This window comes from Oxyura jamaicensis, chromosome Z, assembly GCF_011077185.1.
Source record: "Oxyura jamaicensis isolate SHBP4307 breed ruddy duck chromosome Z, BPBGC_Ojam_1.0, whole genome shotgun sequence".
Lineage (NCBI taxonomy): Eukaryota > Metazoa > Chordata > Aves > Anseriformes > Anatidae > Oxyura > Oxyura jamaicensis.
Window position 1 is genome coordinate 22,340,046 of NC_048926.1, and position 22,404 is coordinate 22,362,449.

Genomic DNA, 22,404 nt, shown 5'->3' on the forward strand with positions numbered 1-22,404 from the left:
ACAGTCGGCTGAATATGAGCCAGCAGTGTGCTCAGGCGGCCAAGAAGTCCAACAGCATCCTGGCTTGCATTAGAAACAGCGTGGCCAGCAGGGCTAGGGAGGTGATCGTCCCCCTGTACTCGTCTCTGGTGAGGCCGCACCTCGAGTACTGCGTTCAGTTTTGGGCCCCTCTCTACAAGAAGGACATGGAGGTGCTCGAGCGAGTCCAGAGAAGGGCAACGAAGCTGGTGAGGGGTCTGGAGAACAAGTCTTACGAGGAGCGGCTGAGGGAGCTGGGACTGTTTACCCTGGAGAAGAGGGGGCTCAGGGGTGACCTTATTGTACTCTACAGGTACCTGAAAGGAGGCTGTAGCGAGGTGGGGGTTGGTCTATTCTCCCACGTGCCTGGTGACAGGACGAGGGGGAATGGGCTAAAGTTGCTCCAGGGGAGGTTTAGGTTGGATATTAGGAAGAACTTCTTTACTGAAGGGGTTGTTAGTCACTGGAATAGGCTGCCCAGGGAAGTGGTTGAGTCACCATCCCTGGAGGTCTTTAAAAGACGTTTAGATGTAGAGCTTAGGGATATGGTTTAGTGGAAGACTTGTTAGTGTTAGGTCAGAGGTTGGACTCGGTGATCTTGGAGGTCTCTTCCAACCTAGACTGTTCTGTGATTCTGTGTCCAGAGAAAGGCTACGAAGCTGGTGAAGGGCCTGGAACACAAGTCCTATGGGGAGCAGCTGAGGGAACTGGGGTTGTTTAGTCTGGAGAAGAGGAGGTTCAGGGGAGACCTTATTGCTCTCTACAGCTACCTGAAAAGGAAGGTGTGGGGAGCTGGGGGTCGGCCTCTTCTCGCAGGTAACTAGTGCTACGAGTAAAGGGAATGGCCTCAATGGCACCAGGGGAGGTTCAGGTTGGAAATCAGGAGACATTTCTTCTCAGAAAGAGCAGTCAGGCATTGGAACGGGTTGCCCGGGGCATCACCATCCCTGGAGGTGTTCAAGGCAAGATTGGATGTGCATAGGGTCGTGGTTTAGTGGGTGACATTGGTAGTAGGGGAATGGTTGGACCAGATGATCTTGAAGGTCTTTTCAAACCTCTATGATTCTATGATACTTACTGTTGCAGAACTGTATCTGGCAAAACTAATTAGGACTAACTGTAGCTGCCCAGCACATTTGGATATGTACTGCTGTTACTAATGTTATACATCTCAAAGTATCTTTTAACTCGTTTACAGTATTTGTTGATCAGTGTCTAAGTTACAAGAAAACTAACGGTGAATTTATCAATATTTTTATAGGTTTTGCTGAGAACAACAGCAGGAGATATTGATATAGAGTTGTGGTCAAAAGAAGCACCGAAAGCATGTCGAAATTTTATCCAGCTTTGTATGGAAGGTAATGACTGAATGGGATAGGATTTATTGAAATTACTTCATATGTAATATTGATGTTTTTGTACTTTTTTGTTACGGAGAATTCATAAGTACGTTTTAACTTTCATATGTTAACTCATAATTTGTATTTAGAAAATAGTAATTACTACCCAGAAAGAGAATATATTTGAAGGTTTTTAAGGAGCCTTGTGGCAAAAAGTAGAAAAATTTTGCATGCTTTTGTGAAATGTAGTAGTTGACGTAAAAGGCTTAGAAAGCTTATTTTTGACAAGTCTCTGCAAAGTACAGCTACTGCTTTAAAGAATGAATGAAACAGCAGTGATGCAATACCTAGACATCCTCAGTTAAGCTTATTCCTGTATCGCTATCTTTACTACCTTTTCATTTTTTTCAGGATCATTTTTAATATTTCACTTGATGTAGTTTTTCATTGTCTGAAGCTCTGTAACACTTTTAACTTAAGTAGTGGGTACTAGAATGAGAAGTTCCGTGTTGGGAAAAGTGTACCAGGAATGTGCAAAGGACCTTGCCCTTTCATATGTTTTCTAGGGACTGCTGTTATCCCATATATATGTTTACAGGGTTGTTAAGAGTTCTTTTAGCCCTCTTCTGTTAAGGAAAAATAGCAACCTGGGATTTGTGCCCCCTGCACAGATCAAGTCTGCTCTGTGCTCATACATATTATGTGCAGATGTGGATTTTTTTCTTTCAATGGTAAATCAACTTCTCAGCCCTTGCTGAGTTCTGGGAATAACCTTCAGTTATTCTCAGTCTTAAAGAAACTAGGCTTTATTTTTTTTTCTGAATTTGTGTGACTGCTGTTTTGGATTCTGTGATTTGTATGGTAAACCCGAGTGTTTTCCTTGTGATTAATACCATAGAGTATAATCATCCATGAACATATGTACCTGTGCTGCAACTGTAGCAGATCCTGCTTCATCTGGCAGCATACTGCAGATATGGAAAAAAAAAAAAAAAAAAAAAAAAGGAAATATATGTTGTGTTACATTCTCAATCCTTACGTTTTCATATTATCTCAAAAGGCTTTTCAGATACATATTTTATTATAGATAGGTAAGTGTATCTATAGAGAGATACATACACAGAGAGAGAGAGAGAGAATAAGAAGATAACCTAGGGAGCAAAATATACCACGTACTTTGTTCTGTGAACATCATCCATCTGCGTACATCGTAGGGGAAAGGGATAACACCTGTGTTCTATGCTGGTGAGTGAAAATGTCCATTTGGTGTATGGATATGAATATCTATATTTGTGAGATGTCTGAGACAGAACTTCGTAAATTTGACTCTCTCTTTAAAACAATATATGTTGGTGGCACTATCTGGTGGATATATGTTTCAGCACTATCTAGTGATAGCACTGAAAAGAAAATAACTCATCAATATAATCTTGTCAGTGATGTGCAATACCTTGTGCAGCAGAAAATTATATCACAATTTTTTTCATAAATGTAGTCAGCAATACTTTGCAGGTGAGATACAGTCACACTGTAAGTCAGTGGAAGACAAGGCAACCTACTGGAAATGGCAGAATCCAGTTACAGTGGTTGTCTTTTAGAACTCCAGTCATTGACGTGTCTGCGTAATTTACATGGAAGTGTGATTTTGAGACCATTTAAATATACTTGATGATCTTTTCCTTTTCTTTTTCAGAGTATTACAATAACACAATATTTCACAGAGTAGTGCCTGGTTTTATAGTGCAAGGAGGTGATCCCACTGGTACTGGGTCAGGCGGAGAATCAATATACGGAGCTCCCTTCAAGGTACATAAATGTGTATCTTATGCATGAGTTTTTGATAAGCCCTTAGCGGTTGTTTTTCTAACTCTCTTAGGCTGCAAGACAGCAAATGTTATATAAGAAATACAAGTTTATTTCTATGCTGTGTTTGCTTTTACATACTGCATCAGTATTTTTGAATATGCAATTTTGAATTGAGAGTCCTTAAATCTATCTGTTCTGATGCTATAATAAATGCATAACCTTACTAGCATGAACGCTAGGAAGAATGGGGGGGAAATTGTTCAGAGTAGGTGTTTGTATGTTTTGACCTCAGGGAGATCAACAAGGCAAAACACGAGGTCCTGCATCCAGGTCAGGGCAATCCCAAGGCAAAAACAGTGGTTGGGCAGAGAATGAATTGAGAGCAGCTCTGAGGATAAGGACTTAGGCGTGTTGGTTGATGTCAGTATGAGCTGGGAATGTATGCTTGCAGACCAGTAAGCCAAGCATATTCTGGGCTGCATCAAAAGAAACATGGCCAGAAGGACGAGTGATTGTGCCCCTTTGCTCTGCTCTCGTGAGACCCCACCTGAAGTCCTGCATTCAGCTCTGGAACCCCCAGCATAAAAAGGACATGGGCCTTAGTCCATGAAATTCTCAGAGGGTGGTAAGGCACTGAAACTGATTGCCCAGAGAAGCTGTGGATGCCTGATCCCTGGAGGTGTTCCAGGCCAGGCTGGATGGGGCTTTGAGCAACTTGGTCTAGTGGGAGGAGTCCCTGCTCATGGCAGGAGGTTGGAACTGGGTGATCTTTAAGGTCTTTAAGGTGATTCTGTAATTCTGTGTGGCAAACTAACATGCAGAAATGTACATGTGTGTTTTATCTCAGTTAGCAAGGTCTCTGAATGTTGTATGTATATTCATTTTTATTATAATAGTGGCATGGCTTGTGTCTTGAGCAGGATATTCATATCCTGAGTGAAGCTATACATGCACAGCAGCTGTATTCTGTTCTACTTTATTACTCAGGACAAACACCTTTAGCTTATGAATGAAGCTGCTCTTGGCCTTCTGTCCACCTGATGCAAGAGTAGACTTCTGCATGTGGCAAAAACATAGAGTTTGTGGAAGAGATTGGTACCTGAGCAGAGTTCAAAACAAATACTCCCAGTACTGTAGTAGCAACACTACTACTAATTAGTGATATCATTCAGTATTATGGTGTTTAGAATTCTGATACTGCAATGATATTAATGTATTACTTATCACTTTCATCTTCTTCAAAAGTCTTCCCCTGTCTTCTCATGGGCCACAAAATGTTTTTTCTTTGGATTTGTGTAATGCTGTACTACTGCAATGTTGTTGAACTTCCAGTTTTCTTACATCAGCTAGGATTTCTCCTAAATAGAGAAATTAACTGAAATGATAGTTTTACGAGAAATATACACAATGCTGTTACTTTAAGAACAATTTTTTGTAGTATTAGAGGGAGCATTAATTCCAACAGAAATAATGAATAGCAATTATTAGGCAATGTGTGGAAAAAGGTAACAAGACAGAACTTAGTTTTTCTTAAATTGTGATTCTTTGTGTTATCAGCATAGTAGCTTCTAATTTTTTTCCTTTAGTATTTGTTGGTTATGTGTTGTGGGTTTTTTTGAAAGAAGATTGGTCATTTGTTTGCATAATAGGAACTAAGAGGAAGAACCAGGCAAATATTTTTTGCTGCTGAAAACAGAAGCTTTTAAATGCAATCTTGGCTTTAAAATTACTTTGATTTTGTTAATGTCCTGTTTTGTTTTTTTGTTAGTTTGTTAGTTTTTAAATTATCAGCTCATTTCTATGGGTGTAAGTTGATATAAATACATGGTGGTTAAATACTTTTATTTTTTGTCTTTTCCAGGATGAGTTCCACTCACGACTGCGATTTAATCGAAGAGGACTTGTTGCTATGGCAAATGCCGGGCCCCATGATAATGGCAGCCAGTTTTTCTTTACATTGGGTCGTGCAGATGAACTCAATAACAAGCACACAATCTTTGGAAAGGTCTGCTACACTGACTAGAATCCCAGTTTGACAGAAGCATCTATGTGTTTCTCTGCATTCAAAGGCTCTTTTAGTGTTATTTTCTGTTACGTGCATGTGAAACTTACTTCAGTCCTTTCTAGCTGTCTCCATTCTCTGTTTCCTGTGTCTGATAGAAATGTTTCTGTTTTTTCCCATCGTTATCTGTTTTGTTACTGTTTTTCTTCTAAATGATATTTTAGTGTTGAGCTTCCTTTTGAATAATCTCTTACGAAAAATATTGACTTTTATTAAACTAATCTAATACTAGTAATATTTTATAAAATGCTGTTTGAAAATCGTAATTTCTCAAGGTGAATCAGGAAAATGAAAAATGTAAGACAAATTTACCACTTCCCTGGCTTACTTGAAAGAAAATAACCCAACAATTTTTCTACTTCACCGTATCTTTTATTTTCCTGTTTCACAGTTCCCATTAAGAATTTGACATATTCCCCTTTATACGCTCTCAAAAATACACATTTAGTTACCTATGTTCTTTCAACTTTGCTGTTTATTTAAAAAACAAAAACATTTGTGCACTGTACTTAACTCTCTTTTAAAAAAGTCTTACATGCTTATAGTATTTCCTATAATCACTTGTTTTTCAAAATTCTTCACATAATAATTGCCTTGCATTTTTTAGAATAATTAACAAAAATTATAAAGGAGCAGTTTCAAGCCCCTCTTTTTTATTTTATTTTTTTTAATAAATGTGACAGGTTACAGGGGATACAATATATAACATGTTGCGGCTGGCTGAAGTAGAAGTTGACAAGGAAGAAAGACCACTCAGTCCACACAAAATAAGAAGCAGTGAGGTGTGTGTGTTCTTTTTTAAAAATTTGAAATTTTAAGATTCTTTTGTTTGCAGTGTTCAAACAACTGTGTTCTAGTATGAAAACCTGTCATTTTAAAATATTGAATCATTTAATAGTCACAAAATGCTTATTAGAGATGTCTAAAATATTTTTTTTAATAGGTTTTGTTTAATCCTTTTGATGACATTGTTCCAAGACCAAATAGAAAACTGAAGAAGGACAAACCAGAAGAAGAAGATAAAAAGCCCAAAGTAAAAGGCACAAAGTAAATATATTCAACATAAGTGGTGGTTATTTTTTTTTACCATTAATTTGCAGCTTAATAATTTTCTATTTCTGTTTTTGAAACACAAGGGTTTACCAAAATGCAAAAAGAGTGTTCTCTAATGTTAGCAAAATCTCCTAGCTCTATTTCTTGAAGAGATGGTACAAATCTAGTTGCTCTGATTGAAGTGGTTCCTGTGCATCAGCTGAGCTGTACTGTTTTGTACATGCTGATAGTTCGGTGCAAAAGAGACTAGAAATATAGTGTAAGCTTGTGGCAGGAATATGCAATCATACATCTGTCGTTTCAGTCACAGGAGATAATGCATATTATTAACGTGGGCTCGATTGTTTGAGATTTTTAATGTATTTTATCAGCTACCAGTTGTCTCCCACTAAAATAATTGGCAGAAGGTAAGAATTTAGACATAGGAAACTTTGGTTTCTACAAATGAAATCTGGTAGATTTAAACATTTAATGAAAAGTAATAGGAAATCTAAACTATGCACATGCTGTCAATTTTGTTGGACAGAAGTAGATCATATTGCACCTATCTGTTTCCAACACAGGGTAAAAAGAAAAATATCAATATTCATTTATTTTAATTACATTCTGTGCTTATGTGCATTTAATGCCTTTCTCAGCTGTATAATCTACAAATCTGTCAGCATTTATGAATCTGTGGAAGTTTTTTAATTCTGTCTTACCGCTTTGTAGTGACTTTAAACTACTCTAACTTGTAATTACCCTGATTGTTCTCTCTCAAGTATAGAATAGAAACATCACTCCCTAAATACTGGTCAAGTTAAATACTTTTTATTGTAAAAACATCTTATACTTGTTAGAAACTGGTACATTTATCAGGGGAAAAAAAGTTAAAAACATCCTACATACAATAAGGAAGTAATATGTTTAAAGTTTATGGAATGTTAATGACACAACATTTAAAGTTTTACTAGAAAATGTGTTTTCTTTCTTAAAGAAATTTTAACCTGCTTTCCTTTGGGGAAGAAGCTGAAGAAGAAGAGGAGGAAGTGAACAGAGTTAGCCAGGTACTATAGCAAACCATCCACACTTTTCTTTTCAACTTTAATTTTTTTCCACAAACAAGTAAACTGTTACCTTTAAATTCTTAGTATTGTTCTTACGTTTGAACAATACCAGAAGTGACCTTAGTTTTATGAGTCGACTATTTTGATGTGTAGAAGAAAAAGAGGTTTTTAACTTTTCTAACTCAGAAGGTTCTGTCAGTTACTGCATGGCAGTGGTTATGGAAATGTAAAAATTGTTTCAGACTTCATAGTGTAGAGCTATCTCTGCTGTTTAAAATTCCTGGAGGTGATAGCTATTTTATTTTTCTTCAGCTACTTAATTATAAGATTATTTGACAGTAAAACAGTTGGACTTGAAAAAGTCAACTTTTTCATTACCAGTGAATTCTTAGCTGTGTTTTGTTAAGTATATCCATTCTGTGTCCAGAGTGAGGCAGTGATGTTGTGGGAAAAATAGTGCATTTTTATAATTGAAATGTTTCACTAGTATGAATTGTCCACATTCAAAGAACTAGAGTTGCACAGGTAGTCTTTCATCTAACATTTCCATATCAGACTTTGCCACTTAAATAAGGTTAGTTTAAAAATATCTTCGGCAAATTGTCTTCTTCATTTCTACTACTGGCCAAATCATCTCTCTAGAGCTCTGGACTTAATTTGCTTGTATGATTCAGGTGCCTCACTGCTTCAGTTAGTGAGACTACACTGTGCTGAGTACTGTGCCAACATAAATTAAAAAAAAAGATCTCAGCCCTAAAGATTTAGGTAAAATATCTAAAAGACAACAGTCATTGAATACAAAAATGCTTGATATTACAATGAGACAGTGTCATGGTAGTAGAAGTTTATTACACAGTAGTTTTATCTATCTTCTTGCCGAGTTTGACTTACCCTGTCAGACTACCTTTGCTTGTTTACCTTAACAACATGCATATCTGCCATTCTGCTCTCGGTACGTCTGTTGTTTTATTTGTTTGTTTGTTTGTTTGTTTTTAATACTGCATTTAACTTGTTTGCTTTGTTCTTCCTTTTCACCCTAAATGCTTGTTCTTCAGTTTAAAATTACCTAATATAACATCTCTTTCGTAACAAGCCTAGTTTCGGTATTGTCATCCTGCCTTCCAACTCAGTTTTAAAATTGTCTTGACTAAATTCTGTACTAACTGTGTCTGGGAAAACTAAACTGACTGTTTATAAAGAAGTTCTATTCATTCTTTGTAGCAGAATGAAAACTTTTTTAACCAGCCAAATTGCTTATCTCTAATAGGTCTAGGTATTACATCAGAATCTCTATGGATATTATCTTAATCTTGTTACATGGACTTCAGCACCAACTTTCATTTTTGGTCTTCAATAAGAAAACTTGAAGTTGAAAATTGAGAATTGGATTCTTTGACAGCAACAAATACATAATTCTGTTAACTTTTTTTGTTGTTGTTGATGGTTGCCAGATGGAGAGGATCTTCCTCAACTTAAGAAGGGTATAACTTTAAGGACTGAGGTTGAAAGGAAGGTCTGAAAGTAACTGATGAATCTTCTAAAGATCTGGGAAAAGGGAACACACTATTATTTTTTTTAGCGAAGTAAAGCTTAGTCAATTATTACCCAGCAAATAAATAAAATCAGTCTGCATCAGGATGAAGTTTGTATAGTATTTAATAACTAGTTGCATGTTTATATGTGAAAAATTAAGTATTATTGTCTCAGTCACATCGTATTTAGTACAGACTTTAAGAAGACCTGACCTGTTCCTTAGGTTTATTCTCCATCTTCCCTTATGAATAATTTTCTGCTCAGGACTTGTGTAGCCCATACTACATTTAGCCTAAGAGATGGGGTACATTTTGCTTGTGCAGCATTGTATCACCATATTCATGGTAACTACAGTTTAGATTCTTATCCCTGAAACTATACTAAAAAGGCCAAGAATAATAATTTGGGATACAGGTGATGGTAACGTAAAAACATTTTTTGAATGATTATTCACTGTTTCTCACAATATGGAAGCTAAGACACAAAGATAAATGAGCAAATAATTTACCACAGAAAACGTGTTTTCTTTTCTTTCTTTTTTTTTTCATTTAGGAATTTTAGTTGTGAACATTTATGCCACAGAACATGATGAAAGTAGGACGTGTATGTGCTTTCAGAAAGGGATTATATAAATTCATTGAGTTTAGGGCCATTGATAGCTGTTAAATGTTACAGGACAAACTACATTTTCTGTTATCAGGTGGATATTTAAATGTAGGATTATGTAGGGCACGAAGATTAGAACGAAAATATATGTATTCCAGTAGGCTATAGAAGGTGGAGATCACAGGACTAGGGAAATTTGTGTCAGGGAAGAGGAAGAGCAGGATAGCTGCATGAGGCTGATTCTAACACTGGCTCTGTGTTCACCAACTAGGGCATAGTCCCACAGCATCTGGATACAGCAGGCAGAGCTGTTTTCTAGTAACAGGATCCATTGACAGTCTTGGACAAGGCAGGCAATAACCAAGACAAAGGTGCCCATCCAGGGAATCTAGCAGGAAGCTGAAAGAGATGAGGCAGGAGAAAGAATGGAGACAAGGCTTCAATGTCTGTCCCAGAGCTAGAAACAGGCATACGTCTGATGTAGCTCAGGCAGTGACTGTATTCTCAGGTCTGAGCTGAAATGGTGCTTGTAGACAAAGGAGGTCCAGGTGAAATTCCTCAAGGCCATCAAGGCATATTAATGTGCTCAGGGACCTGACAGTGTTGGCTCCACAGGTCGTCACTTGGTGCTTAAACTGAAGTTTTCAGTGTCCAAATTGCTGGTTTAATTGTCTGCACTTGTTTGGAGCAGTTTACAAATGTGTTAAGCATCTGTCACGTGCTTCATCTAGTTCCTTAACATGCACTCCCTCCTGATTCCCCTGCCCCCCATTACCTGTTGACAGAAGTAATTTTTCAAGTTGACTAATGTGTTAGTCTTCTACATAAAATTAAAAAAGTGAAGTTGTTTATAAATGAGAATGAGGTTTTATTATCCACTCTATTACTGTCTTCCTAAAAGGATTACGTTCTGCAATTAGAAGTGTTTATGCTCACTAGTTAGGCTAAAGCTAACAGGAAAGAAATGTTTTTTTTTCTTTCCGTTACCACTTTTACCATCTATTCTCTCAAACACTGAAATTTGTAACACCTTTTTTTCTTTTTTTTTTAACAGAGTATGAAAGGAAAAAGTAAAAGTAGTCATGATCTACTGAAGGATGATCCACATCTAAGCTCTGTTCCTGCTGTCAAAAGGTTAATACAAAATTTCCATATTCCAGAATAGATTTACTTTCAGGATGTTAGACCCGATGAGCATCACATATACTCATTGTTTGTCTGTTACTCTAAGAAAGTAAGAATGGCAGTGCTAGATCAGACCAAATGTTTCTCTAACCCCCTGTGCTGTTTCCAACAGCAGCCATTGATGGTTGCCCAACAAAGAACAAAAGCATGGCAAACATAATGTCTCCCTGAGTAGTCTTAACAACTAGCCAACTACTAGCTTTCTAGCCAACTACTTTCAGCTCAGAGGACTGTCAGAGTTTGATATGGTTCATATATTTAGTAATCCTTAAATGGTTTCTCTTCAAAGTATTTACTCAATCTCCTTTTGCAATGTTTTTTACACTTGCACCTTCCTGTCTATTGCAGGAATAAGTACCTCCCCTTTTTGTTCTGAACCTGGCTGCTACTGGCATCATTTGGAAAATTCTAGCTCTTATGCAGAAGAGGTAGTGAGCAGCCAGTCCCTGTATACCTTTCTTTACAACAATCCCTTCTTAGATCATCTCTTTTCCAGCCTGAATTCTTAAAACTCACTCAAATGGAAGGTGTGTGAGTAGTTGTGTATCTGTGGTTATTCTTGTTACTCTTCTCTGACCTCCCTTCTGTTCTATAATACTTACAAAAAAAATGTTTTTAATCTAAAGATGTTAAAGGTGAGGGTGAATAGTAAATCTGTATGCTTGCATAAAGATGGTCTTTGGTTTGTCATTCTTAACTTCCAATTTGTTTTTTAAATCCTTGCTGATACACGTTCATGGAATTAGCTCAATATTCAAGTCCAAGAATTTGTTTATGATCAGTGATGTTCAGCTCAGAGCTCCTTGTCATTTGTATGATTCTTTTTTGACATGTGCATAGCTTTACTTTTACCTACTTCAAATTTCATCTCTTACTGTATTGTTTCATCATTCTTGTCCTTCTGCAATTGATCTGTCTCCTATTGTCTTTACTATCATGAGTAACATTGTATCATCAAATACACAGCAACCTGGCTGCTTACCTACTTTGTTAGAGTTTGGTGAATAGCTGAAAGACCTACCTAGCACACTACTTTGGAAATATACTAGTAGTCTTTGCTTCCAGAAGTAACTGTTTGCTCATAATTTTTGTTTCATGTCTTTTAATTGTTTATTTATTAGTGCATGGACCTTCTCTGCCATCTCAGAGCTATTTAGTTTCCTTAAAAATCTTTGGTTAGAGATTCTGTCTGGGTCCAAATATATCAGACAGCTCATTCACAATCGTGTAGCCCATTCAAAATTCAAGAAGGCTGTTAGTAAAGCTAACACACATGCCACAGGTCCGAAGTGGCGTCCCATTTTACCGCTTACTGTAGCTCCTTGTTCAGTACTGACATCAGAATTATATACTAGGATATATCCAAAATGTTTAATACTTTAAGATAATTTTTAAAATTCTAGTCTCCTGTTAAGAAATAATTACTTTGCAGTGAAAATTCTGGATTATTTTTAAATTAAATTAATGTCATTGGTTCCAACTAGCTCATTGTTTCTTTGATAACCCTGATGAATTATTGATGGAAGAGTGCACACCTCAAAGGCTTGAATTCAGATACTTTTCCAGTATTCCTTGCTTTGTTTCTCTAACATAACTTGTGTGAAAGAATTGTAACAAATTGTGTCACAGAAAAATCTTCAAAGGTCTTTATTATTTGTTTTGTGACAAATAACAGTGGATATGTTAGCTTTAGTATATCCAGATGGATTCCTTTTTTTTTCTAATGCGCTAAACTGTGGCTGTATAACAAATAAAAATTTTGATCTTAAATTCAGCCATTGGTATAGTACAAGTAAAACATACCTGTTATAAAGAAGGCTTTCTGAAATACAAAGCATTATTTGCAATGAAATCCTAGGAATTGATATGAGATCAAAAGCAACCATCTTAATAGTGTGTTATGATTTTTTTTTCTTCTAGCAGCCATGCGGTGCAACAGGTAGTCAGAAGACATGATGGCATACCCACTTGTGTATTTTGTCCGACAGTGTTCTTGTAGTGTGTTTAGATTTTTTGCTTACACTCGTAAGATGTTGAACTTATATTGTTTCAATTGATTGGTTATGTTTTGGTCCAAATTGATATCCAGAGCTATTCCACATTATTCTATCTACTTGTCCAATCAAATTCTTTCCTCAAACCAAGATTGTTTGACCTAAAGTTTTAAAATAATCCTAATAGTTATCATTATTATACTTCTTCATCTTTCAGGAAACTAAAAACTTGGCATTTTGTCTGTATAGCTCAAGATATACTTAGTAATAGAATATATCTATTGTACTGTAGCTTGAAGTTTTCTCCTGTGTTTTTAAACATTTCTATTTAGAAAGGATTATGACAAATGATAGAAAATAATATTAATTGGTACTGTTAGGATGAATGTGATTATTATATAAATTGCTAGGTTAATGAAAATTTCAAGTAGTTAATCAATTTTTTTAATTCAAGATCTGTATTTTTTAAATAACTTAAATCTTCTCTAGTATTTCAAAATTAAGATTCTTACTCCTCTTTTTTTAGTGAAGCAGCAAATGAAGGCATGTATTTGAGTGAGGTAAGTAACTTTTTTTTTTTACAAATAATTCTTTGTAGGTTTTTTGTTTGTTTTTATTGTATATGAATTATATTTTCTTATGGGAAACAAATGCTGCTGTTGAGGATTTTGAGAGCTATTTCAAGTCAGATTTTCAGTAAAAGACTGGTGGTTCTTTCAGATCTCTAAGGTTTGGCCATTGTGAATGTTCATGGTAGGGTGGAGATGCTTCTGCATGCTACCTGCTGTGTTTATAAAGACCAGATATTTCGGTCAGTAGATGAGGTACATATGGAGGTTATGTACCACTGAGTGACAAAACATTAGTAAGAGTCCTAAAATTGCTAAGGGGGAAGAGGAAAAAGAGGTATGGAGGGATAAAATGAAATTTATCATAAATTTATCATAAATTTATCATAAAACTAAGAAATCTAAGCTCTGAAGGGAAATCTAAGAATGAATAAGAATCCTGTTAGAAATATTTCTTCAAGGAAACAAAACTTCAATAAATATTTATCACTAAAAATAGTATTGATGAAGTGTCACTTCTGAAAGATGGGAAATTTGAGTAAGCAAGCAGTAATGAATGGGACAATCAACCAACAATGAAGGGTACTTTAATTTCAAGGACACTGTCATAGAGGGTGCAGGATAAAATGGCTTGCTGAAGTAAGAGTTTGCCTACAGCCATTGGTTGATGGGATAGCCCTTTGAGTTGCTGTTGAGACATGGATGTAATATTTGAGTGGGAATATAATCCCATGTCCCCTAAATTGAATCCTCCTAAGTACTTTACTTTTTGTATCTGTCCACTGCATAAATCAGTACCTATCAACTGTTAGTTGGTGTGCTGTGGAAGGGAAGGAAAGATGCAGTCTTTCCAATTTTTGCACCTGAACAGAAAGAAAATAGTTAATTGGTGTTTTTTTGTGTTGTTTTGTTTGTGTGTGTGTGTGTGTGGTCCTTTTCAATTTTTATTTTTTAGCCTAGTTAATCTGAATGCTGCTAATACTTCATTGTAATGACATGAAGCAGGAAATAGAGAATAGCTTTTTCTTTCCACAGGTGCTTTCCTTAGATTTTATTTCATTTAAAGGTAGTACCTAGAATCTAGCATTTCAGGCAATTACATAAGGCTTGTAAAAGAGTACGAGTACTTTATCATCTCTTTTGGATTTATTTCTGTTAACATGTTACAGGATCACTTTCTTTTACATGGCTGCAACACTTTGGTAGCTTGTCCTGCGAGCAAATAATTCTTCCAGATCTCTTTACCTCCCCAAAATTACAAGTCCATAGTGTGTGAGAGAAATTCTTGTTATTCCTGAAGCTCCAGACCTTGCTGTTCATGCAAATGTCATCTTGTTCTGTTACTGTAGTCCTCAAGGTCATCCGTCCTTTGAGAGTCAGATCCTTTGTATTAACAATCCTTCATTGCTGTTTTTAAGCCTCTTTTTGTGCTTAAGTCGTTAATGAAAACATTAGATGTAATGTGTTCACAAGACTGATTTTTTTTTTCCTACCAGCGACTTTCTTTTGTTTCCTTTCAGTAAAAACTTGTTTTCATCCTCCTATTTGCCAATTAGTTACTGAACGGTATCAGGTAGAACTATGGGTAGATAAGAATTTATATTATTCTCTCCACTCCCCCAAAATCAATAATTTTCTCAAATGGCTAATGTATCATATTAGATACAGTAGCTGCTAGTCATTCTGGCACAAAATCTGTTATTACATTTTTATTTCCAGAGCAAACTGAAGAATGGGAGCAACTCCACTCAATTAACAACAGCAGCAAACACTAGTTCAGCTTCCAGACAAGAAGTTTAGCATTTCTTTGTCACTAGGGGAACACCATTATCCACCTAAACAGCAACTTTCCTCTGAAGTTGTTGTGTAGGCTGCTCTGGGCTAGAAATCTGTTAAATTTATTCATTGGAAATGAGATGTCAGAAAAAAGTATAGATGAGGTCAGATGGAGTTAATGAGACAACAGAAGGACTAAAAGAGGAGACTGGGCAAGAGGAAATAAGGGAGCCACCAGAGGGAAAGAGTTGAGGAGAGCTGTATCATATATAAAGCTCTATTAGAATTAAATTTGGCCTGAGATGTCAAGGGCAACAGGAAAGGCTTCTATAGGTGCATCAGTGATAAAAGAAAGAATAGAGAAACTGGTCCCTCTCTGAAAGGCAATGGGAGAACTGGTTACCCAGGATATAGAGAAGGCTGAGGTACTCAATGACTTGTTAGCCTCAGTCTTCACCAGCAAGAGTCCTAGTCAAATATCCAGCGCCCCAGAAGGCAAAGGCAGAGGCTGGGATATGAAGAACCTCCCACTCTAGAAGATCGGGTTTGAGATCAGCTAAGGAACCAAAAAGTGCACAAGTCCATGGGACCCGATGAGAAACAGATCCTGAGGAAACTGGTGAATTTAAGTGCTAAGCCACTGTCCATCATATTTGAGAAGTGGCAGTCTGGTGAAGTTCCCACTGACTGAAAGAGGGGAAACGTGACCACCATTTTTAAAAAAAGACAGGATTCGGACTCAATGATCCTTGTTGGATCCCTTCCAAGTCAAGATATTCTATGACTCATTGGAGTGGGTCCAGATGAGGTCCACAAGGATGATCAGAGGCCTGGAGCACCTCTCCTACGAAGACAGGTTGAGGGTGTTAGGGTTGTTCAGCCTGGAGAAGAAAAGGCTTTGGGGAGACGTTATAGCTGTGTTCCAGTACCTAAGAGGGCACACAAGAAAGCTGAGGAGGGACTCCTTGTCAGGGAGTGTAGTGACAGGCCAAGGCATAATGGCTTTAAACTAAAAGAGAGTAGGTTTAGATTAGATGTTGGAGGAAATTCTTTACAGTGATGGTGTAAAGGCACTGGCACAGGCTGCCCAGAGAAGCTGTGGATGCCCCATCGCTGGAGGTATTCAAGGCCAGGCTGGATGGGGCTTTGGGCAACCTGGTCTTGTGGGAGGTGTCCCTGCCCATGGCAGGGGGGTTGGAATTTGATGATCCCTTCCAATCCAAAGCATTCTATGATTCTATTATTTTGTCAGTGTTTTTGTAGAAGAAATGTGAAAGAAATTCCGTGCAGGTTGAGAAAAATGGAAGGTTCTGGAAGTAGGGGTTTCAGCTGAGTTGGACAAGTTAAACCATTTTCCGTCTTCCGTTTTAAAGAGGTATCCATGGAACCTCCTCCCTTCCTCACACTTCAGTAATTTTAAATTACTACTTAGTAATTGTGGTTAGTCTAGTGTTCTCATTGTTTTTCTAGAAATTCTCCTATCCATCTGTTTGTGTTTCAGTGAAATGCTCTTACCTAACTCCTAGCCAGATCTTCACCAGAAGTCTGTCTTCGTTCCTGACTATTAAACACCTTGAACAAAGTCCTGTCATGCTCCTTTTCTGGATTCTGCCCCCCTGCCGTTAAGGTCTGTTTTCATCCTGTCTTCCTGATAGTTTAGTGAGTAAACAAAAGCTTTGGAAAGTTTATTTGTTTTCTCTGGTTTTTTGTTTGTTTGTTTGTTTGTTTTTAACTCCTTTTTTTCCTCCACTTCCCTTCCCTATCTAAATGACCATGGTCATCATGCTATTCTTGTCCTACTGTCAGTCACACACAAAACAAGTATATTCTCTTTAGAGTGCTGACATTTCCTCCCAATGCTGACATCCTGGCTGTATCCTGGTTACAGTACAGCTCTCCTGAATACAATTTCAAAGTCTGTTCTTTCTCTCTGTGTGGATAAAATTACAATCATGTAACATCTTATGCACTTTCTTGCTAACTAGCACCACTGCAAAGCTTCAAGAGATGTGTGATCTAGACTTTGAGCTGGCATCCTTCTATGGAAGAGGAAGTGGGCTTCATCCTTCTGTGAAGTGGGCTTCCTTCTTCAAGGAACCTTTGCCTTGCAGAGGTGTAGGTTCAGTTGAGTTGCTTCTTCCTAATTGTTGATAGGAATTAGTTATTTCTCCCCTTAAAAGTCTTTAAATAAAAGTGGTTTATCCCCTTTGTCTTCATCTGCTAGGTCTAGAAGCATAATACCTTTGTAGGAAATGTGGGTGATTGATTCCATAGGTTTTTGCAAATTCTTTTGATCCAAGTGGCATTTGTAAATTTCCTCACTGATGGCCAGTCCAATTGTCTTACAGAATCTTAGAATCATTAAGATTGGAAAAGACCTCCAAGATCATCTGGTCCGACTATCCCTCTACTATCAATGTCAACCACTAAACCACGTCCATAAGCACAAAGTCCAGACTTTCCTTGAATAACTCCAGGAACAGTGGCTCCACCACCTCCCTGGGCAACCTCTTCCAATGCCTGACTGCTCTTTCTGAGTGGGAGAAGTTTCTCCTAATTTACAACCTGAGCCTCCCCTGGCACCGTTGAGGCCATTCCCTTTACTCCTAGCACTGGTTACCTGCAAGAAGAGGCCGACCCCCAGCTCCCCACACCTTCCTTTCAGGTAGTTGTAGAGAGCAATAAGGTCTCCCCTGAACCTCCTTTTCTCCAGACTAAACAACCCCAGTTCCCTCAGCCGCTCCCTATGGACTTGTGTTCCAGGCCCTTCACCAGCTTTGTAGCCCTTCTCTAGACACCCTCCAGGGCCTCGATGTCCTTCTTGTAGTGAAGGGCCCAAAGCTGAACACAGCACTCGAGGTGCAGCCTCACCAGAGCAGAGTACAGGGGGACGATCACCTCTGGTCCTGCTGGCTACACTATTCCTGATACAAGCCAGGATGCCGTTGGCTTTCTTGGCCACCTGGGCACACTGCCGGCTCATGTTCAGGTATCAGCATCAGCCAGCACTCCCAGATCCTTTTCTTCTGCACAGCTTTCCAGCCGCTCTGCCCCAGGCCTGTAGCACTGCATGCGGTTGTTCAGATTTCTGGACCCAGCACTTAGCCATGTTGAGCCTCATCCCACTGGCCTCTGCCCATCGATCCAATCTGTCCAGGTTGGATCTACATTCTTGTCTACATTCATGATAGGACAGTAGCATTATAGCAGGAAACTTTAATGAGTTTTGTTTTCTTTTAATGGAAGATTAAGGAAGTGTTTAATGTATTTCCTTGATCAAATTTTAAATGCATGAACAACAATCAGACTAATACCACCTTGTTGTGAGGCTTTCTGCAGACCTATAAGGGCTTAACACCTTGACTATTTTAGTTTTCTAAGTGTTACATAAAGATGCAGTTTGTGTATGATTTTTTAAAAATTTTTACATTTTTGCATTTTTGTTCCCTCTGAAGCAAATAAGGAGATACTTGTTTTAAAACTTTGCTTTGAAACATTTTTTTTTTAATGGTGGGTGGGGTTTTTTGTTTGTTTGTTTTAGCAAGAGGTTGTCATTGTTAAGAAGTTTCCGTATTCAAAATTCTGTAATTTAAAAAAAAAAAAAAAAAGCTAAGGGAGACATTTTCTAACTTTAAACCAATAAAGGAGGAAGAAGAAAATGATGAAGATGCTGATAGTGTAGAAGATGAAGCTGCTAGCAATGAGAGATTTCAAATGAAAGAACGTATAGCAAAAAAGTTGAAAATTGATGCAAATGAAGCTGTTAAACCGCCAGTTCAAGAGGAAGAAACTAAGACAGAAAAGAAAATAACCAGTCGCAGGTACGTATCATGCTTTTTTTCTCCCTCTAGCTTGTTTAGTTATATTTTCTGTTCAATTCTGGCTTTACAGTTATAACGTTGGTAGATTAGCATTACATTAAAATATCATCCTCTCTTATCTGTGAAAGATGAAATTGCCTGTTGTTTTCTCATTTTTTAATTTAATTTTGCAGTTTACACCTAAGAGTTAAGTTACATTGCAGTTACACTACCTGAGCACTTTATTTGGGACATTATCTGTTTATTTTTCCCTGTGACTTACAAATTAAGAATATTTGTATGTGTTTATCATGCTTTACTTTGTCTTTCTGCACTGTTGTAATACTTGAGTTTGTAGATCCTCTATCTGTGATAATACATGGTGGTCATCCACCACTGGGACTTACATAAAGTCAACACTTCCTAGTCTTCCCTTCTTTAAATCTGCCTTAGTGTGGCCGTTGTTTTACAATGTAGCAGATTTTCAACACTGATACTGATACAACAGTTTTTAAATACTATGTTGGGCTGTTCTTAAAGGGTTGGAAAGTGTCTATGTTTAGTAGTGTAACAATATATTCAAATAATTAAACTATCTCTAGTTAAATTACTATGTTTTTGTGGCAATATCAGCATAATATCACATAATGACTAGGTTTTAGTCATGTAATACAACTATGCTAGTCTTCATGAACATTTGCACTGATTAGCACTCAATTTTCAGTGAGTTAACATGCCGTTTTGGAAATCTTGTATCTTGGAACTCTTGTTCCCAGAGCTTGTTTGGGAATTTCTGCATAATAATAATTTACTAGGAACCATTACTGAGTATTTCAATAAATATGGACTTCAGAAGTTACTGAACAATTTGTAGTTTTTTGCAGTCTTTGCAGCCTAAAAGTTCAATGGGTAAATTTACTTTTTCAGTGAAACTTACTGGAGGGTGGGAGGAGGAAGCACCAAAAACATAATTAGAATTTGTACTCTAACTGTATACAGTTGTCACAAATAATTGTGTGATGAAATTATTCAGACTTTGGTTATAATGAATTCTGGGTGTGCAGTGGCTATGTTAAATTTTCTCCCAGAGCATACTCTTAGGAATTCTTGTGTTAAATTTTACTGCATTTCAGAGACATTTGTGTAAGAATTCTGCAAGCTAGCTGTGCTTGTGGAAGGTCAGTGTGTTTTGCCTATGTTTATTCTACTCTTTCAGGGCAGTTGCAGTAGTATTATAGCTAAATGGACTACCATGACTCAGAAGAGGGTTTTATCAAATGCATTTTTAGCAGCTGGGAGCAATAGCCTAGGGAGACACTGTTTAGTATCACAAGTGACATCAGGTTCTAAAATCTGTTCTTTTGCACATGATAGTCTGGTGTTGTCTGGCATGAAAATCAAAGGCATTGTGTTATTTATCCACAAGGCATTATTAACATTCAGCTCTGATATGATGAGGTAAAGTCTATTATTTTCATTTTCTACAATAGTGACCTTTTTAGTAAGTGTACCAAAAATTATTGATAATATTTTCATGGGACTTCACCACCAACAGTAGTCCAAGTGTATGCTGATCAGAAATTTATTAGGTGGAAATATTTTTTATTTATTTTTTTTTTTTTAAATCTACCATACCTACCATACATAACTTGAAGAGGAAAGTCTAGTAACATATTAGAGGGCCAAGAAATGTGTGATATCTTCCAGATTTGTTAATCTCATCAGATATTTAAATGCTTTAATAAAATAATAGAACTTCTAAAAGTGTTTTCAGTCATGTTTTTTAACATGCACGATGTTTTCTACAAATCTGTATTCATTTGTATCATTCATTTCTTCAGTCATTTCTTTTAACACAAATCCATGTGTGAAATGTGAAGTTTGCTCATCAATTTCTGAGAAATAATATGGAAATAATAGTCATAATCTCAAATTCATGATATTGAGATCCAGGACTGCTGCTTCTTAATGCAATTGTAGTTGGAGTTCTCAGATGGTGAAGTTAATTTTAGTAATTTCAGTATACATTTGAACCTTTTGTGTATGTTTTTAAAAATAATGTGGAAGTCACCTTCCAATTTTGTATTCCATGTGAAACCTAAGGAAAAAGTATTTCCCAATCATTCTGACAAGTTATTTGATAAATTCCAAAGATCTTTTGTTTCTATTGATAGATTAAACTTAAAACTTCAAAATACAGAATGGTTTTATGCATGAAAATATATATACATAAAAGAAATGTCTGCCACCATTGCAATAGGAATAAAATTTAACAGCATGACATGACGTTTTTAAAGTGTCAGTGGCTTGCGCAGTTCAGCTGAATGCTTCAAATTAAATGGTCCTCAGTTTGGTAATTAAAAATAGTTTTACATTTGTTTTCATCCTGTAGGTGGAGCTCACATGCTACACATTTCTGGTTACTAGCTTTTAAAAATTCTCACTGCTTCTTGTTTGCAAAACACACAAACGGAGTATAACTTCAGTTGCATCCCTATCACAGATGCACCATTAAATAGCAATATGAAGTAATTGTGTGGAACAGCTAAACTGAGGAAGGAATGCTGACTTTTCTTTTTGAGTAGCTGAATCACTTGAATTTAAGAGTTTGTATTTTCTTGTGTATTTTTCTCCTGATAATCCTATAAAGCACAATTGAGCTAAGTAATTTCATTTTCTTTTGGTTTATAAGCCATCATTATAAAATGAATATCTACATATATGTTAAAGGAGTAGCAATATAGTTATTATCACATTCCTTACTTTTTCTTGTATATAGAATACATATTGCTAGGTAAAAATAATATCATAGTTAAAATTAAAATCATCTCATGAAGCTTTAAAAGTCTACTGTGCATGTAGGTAAGAAATTACTTGTTTCATTGTAACATAAAACTCTAGAACACTTTTAGAAGTATAATTCCTCTGACTTGTGTTTTTGTTTGTTTGTTTGTTTTGTTTTTCCATTTGTTGCAACAACAGGATAAAATAGCTAGTTTGTTCATAGGTAACTGCACTTGGTCAAGTGACTGACATCCCCATCTTCATCTTGATGTCTAGGCATAACAGTAATAATAAAAATAGCAGGCAGACATGCTCAAATTCATACAAAGTCTATTAAGTCTATTTCAGACCACTCAGTACAAGTTGTTTAAAAGCTATTTAGAATATAGTTAAGACATCATAACATTTTACTAGCATCTAAACAAACATTGATGCACTGAGTGTGCAATATTTAAACATTTAGTATGAACTTGCTGCAAATGATTTTGGAATTCAGACTTCAAAATAGTTTTGTCTGTGATTGATTCTTTACCCTTATAAAAAGTATGAGCTGAAGTACAAGAAACTTCATTTGCAGTTATGAAAGTTGTCTGGGATAGATTGTCTTTTATGATCTTGGTCAGTTGTGTGTGCAATTGTGTTTGTAACACAGTGAAGATTGTTATATGAACAATTTTGTTCACAGATTTTGGGGCGAAGTGATTTTTTTTCCTGTATGAATGTTGTGGTCTGATATAGTCCTTTGATTTAAATACATTTATTTAGTATTTTCCCCCAGAAAACAAATCTATTGATGGATGCATCCTCAGAAATGAGCTTCTGTAATTCTAGC

The 22,404-nt window shown here is 36.6% G+C and overlaps 1 protein-coding gene across 1 annotated transcript in view; it reads left to right on the forward strand.

The window, feature by feature from the left end:
- CWC27 (CWC27 spliceosome associated cyclophilin) overlaps positions 1 to 22,404 on the forward strand; it is a 126,346-nt gene that overhangs the window by 2,567 nt on the left and 101,375 nt on the right. The window contains exons 2-10 of the mRNA XM_035309109.1: positions 1,280 to 1,376; positions 3,052 to 3,164; positions 5,026 to 5,169; positions 5,910 to 6,008; positions 6,170 to 6,273; positions 7,256 to 7,325; positions 10,519 to 10,598; positions 13,170 to 13,203; positions 18,634 to 18,809. Of these exons, the coding sequence (XP_035165000.1) occupies positions 1,280 to 1,376; positions 3,052 to 3,164; positions 5,026 to 5,169; positions 5,910 to 6,008; positions 6,170 to 6,273; positions 7,256 to 7,325; positions 10,519 to 10,598; positions 13,170 to 13,203; positions 18,634 to 18,809 (917 nt within the window). The remainder of the gene's footprint in view (positions 1 to 1,279; positions 1,377 to 3,051; positions 3,165 to 5,025; positions 5,170 to 5,909; positions 6,009 to 6,169; positions 6,274 to 7,255; positions 7,326 to 10,518; positions 10,599 to 13,169; positions 13,204 to 18,633; positions 18,810 to 22,404) is intronic.